The following is a 12,019-nucleotide window of genomic DNA, read 5'->3' as shown; positions in this document are numbered from 1 at the left end:
ACTTTCCCACAAGCAATGTATGCATGTTCCAATTTCTCCACATCTCAACTGTTAATATTATCTGACCTTTTGAATGTAGCCCTTTAAACCTTTTTTTTTCCCCCAACACTCTTACCAAGGTGATATGAACATCTCTTCCCCTTTAACACCGTAATGGTCATTTTGCTCAGCCTTTTTACTTTTACTTAAAGAGACCAGCTTATGTTTATATTCATGTCCTACTTCACCTACTTAGGCATGGGACCAGAGCACACATCCAAAGAATCATTTGGGCATTGCTCTCAGTACCCATGGCAAATGGTCGAAAAACCTTGCAGCCGCAGTGCAGGATCTTCCAAGGGTTTTTTGGCGTGCTTACCATAACAGAGGTTCAGGAACGCTGCCTTTAAGCAGGATTTTCTTTCTTATGATTACTCACCTCTACTCATCTAAGGTTTATTCTTTAGTTTCAGTCTGCAGTTTCTGGAACAAGCCCAATCCCTTTGAACCTGAAGGTAACCTAGTACCGTTGCTTCACCAGTATTCCAGAGTGCCCCTTACCTGGTGTCAAGGTGCTAGAACTGGCAACTCTAAACACTGATTAAGTTCACAGTGCTGGTCCAGCACTTGTCTATGCCAGAATTTCAAACATATTTAGTAAAATGAAAAATAAAGAGTGAATGTGGGTGTGGGTGTTTAGAATCTCTTTAAAACTGAAAAAATGGCCTTTCTACAGTATAGAGTAATTGTGAAAACCCTGGACCCATGACTAGGTTTCAGGCCCAGCCCTACCACCTATTAATGACCTTTAGCAAGTTACTTAACCTCTCATTTCAGTTTTTTGACCCATAGAATGAGAATGATATTAGCTGTCTCACAGTAATGTGAGAATTAGATGAGTTAATACACGAAAAGCATTTAAACTACTATTTGGCATGTATTGAGTGCTCTATGTCTTTGTTATAACTACAATGCTTAAAAACCCTACTTTTCAGGGGCGCCTGGGTGGCTCAGTCGGTTGGGCGTCCGACTTCAGCTCAGGTCATGATCTCGCAGCTCATGAGTTCAGGCCCCGTGTCGGGCTCTGTGCTGACAGCTCAGGGCCTAGAGCCTGCTTCGGATTCTGTGTTTCCGTCTCTCTCTGCGCCGCACCCCCCCCCCATCCCCCACTCCTGCTCACACTCTGTCTGTCTCAAAAATAAACATTAAAAAATTTTTCTTTTAATTCCTTTTCAGATCAAACATTGGAAAATTTATTTCAGTCCACAGGTTTTGTTGTTTGCTTATAATTCTTTTGGTTTGTGAAATAAACAACTGGAAATTACCAGTGTATATAGAAAGTGGGTTTTTTGAATAGACAAAGGTTTGAGTTCTGACACCATTGTTGCCTAATTCTAATATTTTAAGCAAGTTATTTAAACTACGAGCCAGTCACATTGGCTGCAACTCTAAAGTGAGCCTGCTGATATGTACTTGTCCAGAGCTTTAATTAAGATTCAGTGGGATAATATATCTACTATCTGGTACAAGAAGCATTTAATAAATGTTAGTCCTTTTTATTGTGAAGTTAGTCTTCATTATGTGAATACATACGGAATTCACTTACTGTTATGTGAATTATGTGCCTCCAGGTTAGAGTTGTTTTGTAATATTAATGGTAATATTAAATAAATTAGTCTTTCATATAAAATTGCACACTTGTACTAGATAGTTTTAGTTTCAGGCCAATCATAAGAATAGTCTTGGGCATGTTTGGGAAGGTGGACATTGGAAGATTATTTTCTCATTTAAATATCTGTGAGAAACCCCTTATCCAAAACCTGTGGGGCCATTTGTGTTTCATAATTCAGACTGGGGTGAAGGGGGAATTACAAAGGTAATGTATAACATTAACATCTCTAGGAGTGTCTGGGCCAGCACTGCCTAGTCAAATGTGTAATAGCAGAACATATGAATAATCATAGTAAGTGGGACAAATAGAGACTGAATTTCCTTTACAACATTTCTTTTTTTTTAATGAATATAATTTATTGTCAAATTGGCTTACATACAACACCCAGTGCTCATCCCAACAAGTGCCCTCCTCAATGCCCATCACCCATTTTCCCCTCCCCCCCATCTTTATGACATTTCAGATCCTGGTAAGTGAATAGTGGAAAAACTTATTCTCAGAGTATAAGATTCTGCACCTATGTTATGGAAATAATAGACTGTGAACCTTTAATATTTTTGGAAATATCTACTTACTGTGATTGCACTCTGACTCAGGAAAAGCTCTAGACCCTGAGCCAATGATTAAAGGTTTTCCCAGCTAGATTCTTTGTTTTTCCTATGGGTGTTTTGCAACAAATGCAAAGGTAGAAGTGATTGAAATTTTTTTTCAGTATTTGTAGCACTTGGTGTCTTATGTAGTACTACCAACCAGCCTAAGAATTTGATTATATCCTTACCTCCTTTTTGTGAGAAAATTAAGGCTTATATGGGTTAAGTAGTACATCCATATTGACACAGCAGTAAATGACAGTTGTAAATTTACAGGTGATGATACTGTAGATAAAAGGTCATCTTATTTCTCACTGTATTCCTAGTATTTTTTAAACTCTTCTTGATCCTTTTTGGTTTGCATAAAAATTCTGTTCTCCTTTTAAGATTGACATTTCAAAAGGTGAAATTATGTATAGTATAATATTACAAATGTGAAACTATATGTGGTATGATATTGAAAATGCTTTCTGAAGTTATAGTCCCAAAGAGTTTAATATCCTCTTTTTCCCACCTTTCTCTTTGAGGATAACTGATTTACATCAAGACTAAGAAGTCATTCTGCTTGGACCATATTCTATCATAACGAACATTTGATTGTCAGCTCTATCACAGCCACCTATCTCTTTCCCTTCCTCTCAGTTATCCATGTATTTTATTCCCTCCAAAAGATTGAACCATCAAAGCCTACTTCATTGCTTCAGCAAATGTATTAATTTTTTGATAAATCTTTTTGGATCCTTAGGTAATTCTGATGTTTGCATCTTATGCCTCTGTTTTTCCTGCCCTCCTTCGTCATGATTTCAGTTTTCCTCTTTACTTTAGGCGAAGGCATGCAATCCACAGTAGTGACTCTACTTCATCTTCCTCTTCTGAAGATGAACAGCACTTTGAGAGACGGAGAAAAAGGAGCCGCAATAGAGCTATCAACAGGTAAGTCTTCTACTGATGCTTTTTAATACCATAAGCTATTTTTTTTTAAGTGGTGAGAAGGCTGAATAATTTGGGAGCAGATACAGCTTGACCAAATTTAAAATTTTGGGATACCTGGGTGGCTCAGTCAGTTAAGCATCCGGCTCTTGATTTTGGCTCAGGTCATGATCTCACAGTTCATGGGATTGAGCCCCACGTCAGGTCGACACTGACAGCACAGAGCCTGCTTGGGATGCTCTCTCTCCCTCTCTCTCTGCCCCCCCCCCAATAAATAAACATGTAAAAATTTATACAAAAAGTTAATGTATAAATTAGAATGCCATCTTGTTTGAAACATCTATATTTGAAACTTAAAATACATTAGAACATTTTCTTTTACAGCCATTGTATAGCTCAAATGGTGCTTGACAAACATGGACTTGAGGAAACTTGAAATTTTTTCACTTCAAATACATTTTTTTCTGTTTATAATAATTATAATAATACATCCTTATAGAACTCTTTAGGAAAATGGGTTTACTTATTTCATAACTTTTTGTAATACAAGTTCGTGTAAGTTCATATATAAGTTTATAGCAAGGATCATACCCATTTTACATATGTGGTCAGGAGTGAAAAAATGCAGGGCTTGTATCCTAATAAAGTAATATTCTCATAGAGTAAAAACTGCATGGTGAAGCAATTAGAAACATAATAATTGAAGGGACGTGCAAACCAACCATTCTTTGTATCCTAAGCTCTATTCTTTTACCACATTAGCTCTGCCCTAGTATGGTAGCCACTAGTTACATATGGCTATTAAGCACTTGAAATGTACCTAATCTGAATTGAGAAATACTGTAAAATTTTGTAAAAAAAAAAAACAAAACAAAACACATTCTTGGATTTCAAAGACTTAGTATAAGAAAGAATGTAAAATATCTCAGTTTTTTAAATATTTATTTTGCATATTGAGATGGTATGTTTTAGATATGTTGGGGTAAGTGAAATATATTATTACTTTTTCTTTGTTTAGTGTATCTAATAGAAAATTTTAAATTACATCTTTGACTTACATTTCATTTCTGTTGGCAGCAGTGAGTTAGATCATCGAAAACCTGTATTACTTAGACTGATGTTTCTTTGCCTTCATTCATAGAAATGTACATCTAATCCTGTAGTTTCTGTATCATGCAGTTATATTTCTATTAAGAATTATAACTTAGTCAGCATCCAACTTCAGCTCGTGTCATGATCTCACGGTTTGTGGGTTCAAGCCCTGTACCGGGCTCTGCACTGACAGCTCAGAGCCTGGAGCCTCCTTCACATTCTTTGTCTCCCTCTCTGTGCCCCTCCCCCACTCATGCTCTGTCGAAAATAAATAAATAAATGTAAGTAAGTAAGTAAGTAAGTAAATAAATAAATAAATAAATGAGTTATTTGAGAAATACCTTTTAAAAAGCCACAATTGAAAACGTGTTCATCTTAGATTTCACAGTATAAATTCCTTGTGGAGTCTGGAGATACCAAGACTTGTCACTTGGGGTGAGTTTGGTGTGCTTTTACTTGTGTTTAGTTGTATTTCTTTTCTTAGGCATTTCAACGTGTCTTAACCTCTAACATAAGCAGTTTCCACTCTCCATCTATAAAACAAGCAGGTACTTCTAGGTGTATTTTTTATAATCTACTGTAACTGTTTTTGAAAGTAGTTAGGAAAGTAGTGATTCATTCTTGCTTGAGACGGTTAATGTGGATCCAAGATGCTTGGTGGACTATGAATATTTTGCTGAGAGGTACTGTAGCAGAGTTATTGCAGGTCTGGAGACACTGCTTTGGTTTGAGTCCAAGAACTGACACTTAACCAGTTGTGACTTTGTGCATTTCAGTTAATCTTTTTGTGCCTCAGGTTTTTTTTAAGGTTTATTTATTCATTTTGAGAGAGAGAGAGCATAAGCAGAGGAGGGGCAAAGAGAGAATCCCAAGCAGGCTCCATGCTGTCAGCATGCGGGGCTCAAACTCATGAACCGCGAGATGATGCCCTGAGCCAAAACCAAGAGTCAGAGCCACCCAGGCACCCCATCCGTTTTCTTTTAAAATAGGAGAAATAATAGCTACTCAATAAATGACTGTTTCGAGGATTTCATGGACTATTACATATAAAGCACCTAAAACAGCCTGACAAGTGGTAAATACTCTGTATATGTTAAGCACAATCATTATAAAGTATTTTGATACAGTCTGAATTGCTAACCATGAATTACTTTATGATGCTGTGGCATCTTGAACACTGGCACTTCGTTTGACTGTATATCTCTGATAATAAAACTTCAGGTATAAATATTTCTAACATTAAAGTTCTCAACCTATAAAGAAAATGAAGTTGAAATACATAATTTCACAGTTGCTGATTGAAATTTAACTTTTTAAATTTTTTTAATTATTTTTTATAATGTTCATTGATTTATTTTGAGAGAGAAAACAAACAGGGAAGAGGCAGAGAGAGGGAGAGAGAATCCCAAGCAGGCCCCACATTGCCAACATGGAGCCTGATGTGGGGGCTGAAACTCACAAACCACAAGTTCATGACCTGAGCTGAAACCAAGAGTCAGATGCTTAGCTGACTGTGCCACCCAAGTACCCCAACTTGTTTTTAAATTTTTAGGAAAAATGTCCATATTCTGACATAGAATTTAGGGGAGAAAGTGAACTGATAGGTGTTTTATTTTTATTTTATTTTTATTTGTCTTTTTTTTTTTTTTTTAAGAGAGAAAGAGAGCATGAGTGGTAGAGGGAGATAGAATCTTAAGTGGGCTCCATACCCAGAATGGAGCCCAAAGTGGGCTTGATCCCACAACCTTGAGGTCATGACCTGAGCCAAAATCAAGAGTTGGATGCTTGGGGTGCCTGAGTGGCTCAGTCGGTTAAGCTCCAGACTTCAGCTTAGGTCATGATTGTACAGTTCGTGGGTTCAAGCCCCACATCAGCCTGGAGCAGCCTGGAGCCTGTTTTGGTTTCTGTGTCTCCCTCCCTCTCTCTCTCTCTCTCTGTCCCTCCCCTGTTCACCTTCTGTCTCTCTCTCTTTCTCTCAAAAATAAACAAACAAACAAAAAAAGTTGAATGCTCAACCGAGCTACCCAACACCCTAATGGGTGTTTCTTTTTAATTTTTTAAAAATAGGTGCCTCCCACTAAATTTTCGGAAAGATGAATTAAAAGGAATTTATAAAGATAGAATGAAGATTGGAGCAAGTCTTGCAGATGTTGATCCAATGCAACTAGATTCTTCAGTGAGTACGATCTTGTATGCTTGAACTTAAATACTGTTTTAATTTAGTTTTAAAGTTTAACCAATTTTTCTTTAAATCCGAAACTTTGCAGACTTTTTCAGGCTACAACTAAAATTCTGTTACTCAGTTGGCTATGTATAGGTTGAGCCTAGTATAGAAATGGAGTGATATTTTAATTTTGATTCCAAATCTGAGAATGTCCATGTTTCCCTTCCATTATCAGGTACGATTTGATAGCATTGGTGGCCTGTCTAATCATATTGCAGCTCTAAAAGAGATGGTGGTGTTTCCATTACTTTATCCAGAAGTCTTTGAAAAATTCAAAATTCAACCTCCAAGGTAATTTAATAATTTTATTTTAGCCAAAATGTGGGCTGTGCTACTGTTGTCCAGAAAGATAACATTTCTCCATTGAAATTTTTTAGGTCTACAGTAATTTATTGTGCTTTTCTGGGTACTTCGAATATTTTTACTTTTCTAATATTTAACTTGAAAAATGGTTTCAAAATTGATCCTCACGAAAAGAAAAATAATTTCCAATGCTTTTCATATATTTACTGAAATTTCTCCTATACTTTTTAGTTTTTTCTTTCACTTTTACAATTTTGTTTCAGGTCTGTATCAAAGTAATATATGTACATACTTTTAATACTTTTTAAAGTTTTGTTTAAGAGAGAGCGCGCAATCGGGGGAGGGATGGAGAGAAAGAGAATCCCAAGCAGGATCCGTGCTGGCGGCATAGAGCCCAATCTCATGAACCATGAGATCATGACCAGAACCCAGATCAAGAGTCGGATACTTAACCGACTGAGCCACCCAGGCGCCCCGTACATAATTTTAAGTCACATAAGTACTGTAAGTCTTACAAAGGAAAAAATGGTAGTGGGAGTAGTCCTCCCTCTACTCTTCCTCCTCCAGTTCAGTTCCCACTTTCCAGAGCCAACTGTTTTCAACTCCTTTAGCTATTAGGTATTTACCTATATAGATTTAAATAATATGCTTATACTGTAATTTTTGTTTTTTTCTGTTTTAGAATTCTGTAGGCTTCTAACATGAATAGTGACTATTTGGTTCTTTTGCTTTCCCCACTCTCCATATATACACATTTTTTTCCTGTCCTCATATGCTCCCAGTAGCTTCTTTATGCACAAATATAAGTGTTGAATCAATTTTCAGTGTGTGCTTTATGATTATGTAAATGTAAATTTTTTTTTTACAGCTGAGCCATATATAGTATATCATGACTATTCTCTTTTTTACAACCGTGCTCTTTCCCCTCAGCGTTAACACTCTTTGCCTGTGGGTGAGGGGGTTTTTTTTTTGCTCTTTATAGAGTTTTTAAAATTATTTTATATGTGCTTATCAGTTCATCCACAGTGTTTGCTAGAGAGAAAACTCTTCAGTATAGTTAAACATATCAAATAATTTATTGACTCCTCATTTTTCTAGACACATCTTGTTGGAGCTTTTGTTCTCTTGCTTCCATCCATACGGGTTATTCTTAGTCTTGTAGCACAACTAAACTTTGGGATTTCTCATCACCATCAATGAGATTTGCTTTATGTATCTTTTAGTGCTGGATTCCCTGCTTCCTGGATTCAACTAAGACCCCTTTTTTAGTATTAGTATTATTTTTAAGGTTTTTAAAAAATTATTTTTAATTTACATACCCAACATGGGGCTCAAAACCACAAACTCAAGATCAAGAGTTTCATGCTCCACCAACTGAGCCAACCAGGTGCCCTACGACCTTTTTTTACAGCTGTGTTTTGATGGAGTGCAATCTGGGAATATCTTAAGAAAAAAGAGTGCACAAGAGGTTATTTTTATTTTCTTTTTGAGGATGGTCATGTAACCACACTCTGCTGATGCATCTTTTTCCCCTCCTGCTTTCATTGTGCTATTATATACCTTTACGGTCTGGAAAAATGTCTGGTTTGTGGGAAGGTTTTTTTGTATCACTTCTTCAATAATTTTCTGTTCCATTTTTCCTTTTCCCTCAATTCATGTCAGTTGATTGTTGGACTTTCTAGATTAATGTACTTTTCTTTTTCTTTCTTGTTTTCATCCCTCTTGATCTTAGGGGCTTTCTGTGTCCAGTGATCCTTGGCTTTCTGTTAATATTTAATTTATTTTTAAAAGCTCACTAGTAGGGCTTGTTAATTTGTAGGCCTCACCTTAGGGTGATTGGTGGATGGTGATTTTTTTTTTTTAACTTTTTATTTATTTTTGAGAGAGACAGAGTGTGAGCGGGGGAGAGGGAGACAAAAGCAGGCTCCAGGCTTTGAGCTGTCAGCACAGCTGGAACCCATAGGCCATGATATCATGACCTGAGTTGAAGTTGGAGGCTTAACCCACTGAGCCATCCAGGTGCCCCCATGGATGCTGATTCTTTTACCAGAAGTCCTCAAAGTCAGTATCTAGTCGGGCCTTTTTTCCCCCCAGAGACAAATCCTCCAGTTTTCTCTTGGAAGCTTATGAGCTTGGCTGCCAGAATTTTAGCAGTAGGCCTGAGCAAAGGTTAGTAGTCTCCTCTTCAGTATGGAGTTTTTAACTTAATTTCTGCAGCATCTCATCTTGTGCAATACCAGAAAGTAAACTATCCAAGCAAGTTGCCTGTGTGGAGTAGTAAAAGGGATCAGGGTGGTCTCAGTGATTTTTTTGTTTGTTTTTAGTTTGTTTTAATTTTTTTTTTTCAACATTTATTTATTTTTGGGACAGAGAGAGACAGAGCATGAACGGGGGAGGGGCAGAGAGAGAGGGAGACACAGCATTGGAAACAGGCTCCAGGCTCTGAGCCATCAGCCCAGAGCCCGACGCGGGGCTCGAACTCACGGACCGCGAGATCGTGACCTGGCTGAAGTCGGACGCTTAACCGACTGCGCCACCCAGGCGCCCCCGTTTTTAGTTTGTTTTGAGGGAGCGCGTGAGGGAGGGGCAGAGAGAGAGGGAGACCGTGAATCCCAAACAAGCACCACGCTGTTAGTGTGGAGCCCAACTTGGGGCTTGATCTCATGAACCATGATATCATGACCTGAGCCAAAATCAAGAGTCAGATGCTTAACGGACTGAGGCACCCAGGGCCCCAATTTTGGTCCTTTTCTTTCTAGTGTTTATATCTCACTTATTAACCCATTTTTTAAAATTTAAAGTTAGTGAACATACAGTGTAGTCTTGGCTTCAGGAGTAGAACCCAGTGATTCGTCTCTTACATAAGACACCCAGTGTTCATCTCAAAACGTGCCCTTCTTAATGCCCATCACCTGTCTACCCACATTCCCCCACCCTTTTATAAACCCTAGTCCTTGATTCCTTTTTCCTTGTGCAACTTTTTCTGAATCACCTGTATAGAAATGTTAATTTAAGTACACTTTTTTAGATTGGTAAGCTTTGTTGCTTTTCCATTATAAAAGTTATGTAGCATACATCAATCACAGTTACACATTGGTGAATTAAAAACAATTTTTTTAACTAGAAAAATACTGATATTAAATAATAGCATTTGCTTTCTAGAAGAAGCATTAGAAGCACCTAGAGTAATTTAGTAAGTGGGAAGAGGGGTGCCATTGTGACTTAGCTTGTTCCTCAGTTTTCCCTCTTTAACCCCTTCTGCAGCTTCCTTGTTGGTGCTTGGACAGGGGACTCACCATTGAGGTAGCCAAGCTGTCAGGAGGGGCCTGAGTGGTCATTTCAGGGACCCAAGATTGTCTGAAGTCACAGTGAAAATGGTGGAAAATTCATCATTGCCATTGCCACAGAGAGTGATTTATGGCTTTTTTCTTTTCTTAAGCTCCCAGTTTGGCTTCATACTATATTTTGTGTGGGCTTTTATTCCTGAATATCGAGTAAACTCCTTAGGTTTAACCTGTTGGCCTCAAAAATACAGGGCAGTCGCATTGCCTGTCTGCCTCCTCATTACTATAGTTATATACTCTTATTTAGAGTACCTCATGATATCATGAGTACCTCTCTCCACTCCATTCATACAATTATAAATAACTGTGCTAAAAATCAACAGCAGAACAAATACCAAGAAGAAGCTATCCCAGCATTAAATGCGGATATTCCTATTAGAGAAGTAAACCAAATGTTCTCCTTGCAGCCAAAGAACTTTATGCCAAAAACTGAATTGTATTTAGACTAACATCAATCATTTATTTTAAGTTTTTGACATAGTAATTTTGACCATATTTTTCCTCTTACTGATACCTGATATTGAAATGTAAAAAAAAGTAAGTCAAGGGGCGCCTGGGTTGCTCAGTTTGTTGAGCATCTGACTCTTGATTTCAGCTTAGGTCATAATCTCACAGTTTCATGTGTTTCAGCCCCACATCAGGCTTTGTGCTGGCAGCATGGAGCCTGCCTGGGATTCTCTCTCTCCCTCTCTTTCTGCTCCTCCCCTGCTCTCCCTCCCTCTCAAAATAAATAAATAAGCCTTAAAAAGTAAGTCCATAGGTCATGATCCCTCACTTCGGGGGTTCAGATCCCACATCATGTGCTGACATCGCAGAGTCTGCTTGGGATTTTCTCTCTCTCTCCTTGTCTCTCTGCCCCTTCCATTCTCTTTCTCTGTCTCTCAAAATAAATAAACTTTAAAAAAAAAAAGTAAGTCGAAATTTTCTTAGATTAAGTTCCATTAATATTATAAATGCTCTCAAATATTAATTACAATGGAATAAAATACTGCATTACTGTAAAAAAATAATTTAGTAAATTTGAAAAAAATAACTCTCCCGATGTTTTCTCATTTCTCCTTCCTTACAACAAACATTTCCCCTTATAATAAATTTATAATTGTATTAACCTGCTGTTTTCATGTGGTTCTCTTTCTGTTTTAATAGCTGAATAATGTACCATAATGTGGGTGTATCTTTTTTTTAAATCAATTCTGTTATTGCTGACTATGTAGATTTTTTTTTATTGTTGTCACAAATGTTAATATGAATATCTCATTGCTTCCTCTTTGTATGAATCCTCAATTACCTCTTAAGATACAGCCTCACAAATAACATTGTTAGCTCAGTACACACATTCTTAAATTCTTTTCCTGCCTTCGTTTTTGTATGTTGAAATTTTCATTTATTTATTCCATTTGTTTGGTGTTTAAACAGTTGCTTTGTTTTTTTTCTCTCTGCATTTGATCATGTCAATTTCTTACTATTTTTTATATTTTATTCTTTTTTACTGTTTATTTTTGAGACAGAGTGCATGTGTGCACATGCTCACAAGGGGTAGAGAGGCAGAAAGAGAGGGAGAGAGAATCTCAGGCAGGCTCCACGCTCAGCTCGAAGCCCAGTGGGAGATTTGATCTCACGACCGCAAGTTCACAACCTGAGCCAATGTCAATAGATGCTGAAACAACTGATCCACCCATGCACCCCTCTTTTATATTTTATTCTTAACTTCTAATAGATTTCATCCATCACGTGAAATTTTTCCCACCATTTCTGCTTTTCTGGAATCTTAATGTTTCTTTTCTTTCTTTTTTTAATTTATGTATTTATTTTTTTTAACTTGTTTTGTTTTTTATTTTTTTTAATTTACATCCAAATTAGCATATAGTGCAACGATGATTTCAGG

The 12,019-nt window shown here is 37.2% G+C and overlaps 1 protein-coding gene and 1 pseudogene across 2 annotated transcripts in view; both read left to right on the top strand.

The window, feature by feature from the left end:
• Positions 1–12,019, top strand: part of ATAD2 (ATPase family AAA domain containing 2) — a 68,806-nt gene that overhangs the window by 23,727 nt on the left and 33,060 nt on the right. For both annotated transcript variants that reach the window (XM_047842003.1, XM_047842002.1), the window contains exons 9-11: positions 3,067–3,174; positions 6,331–6,439; positions 6,663–6,778. In XM_047842003.1, the coding sequence (XP_047697959.1) occupies positions 3,067–3,174; positions 6,331–6,439; positions 6,663–6,778 (333 nt within the window). The remainder of the gene's footprint in view (positions 1–3,066; positions 3,175–6,330; positions 6,440–6,662; positions 6,779–12,019) is intronic.
• On the top strand, positions 9,392–10,678 carry LOC125156247 (phosphatidylinositol N-acetylglucosaminyltransferase subunit P-like; annotated as a pseudogene).

Source organism: Prionailurus viverrinus, chromosome F2 (genome assembly GCF_022837055.1).
Source record: "Prionailurus viverrinus isolate Anna chromosome F2, UM_Priviv_1.0, whole genome shotgun sequence".
Lineage (NCBI taxonomy): Eukaryota > Metazoa > Chordata > Mammalia > Carnivora > Felidae > Prionailurus > Prionailurus viverrinus.
This window is presented reverse-complemented; position numbering and strand designations above follow the sequence as displayed.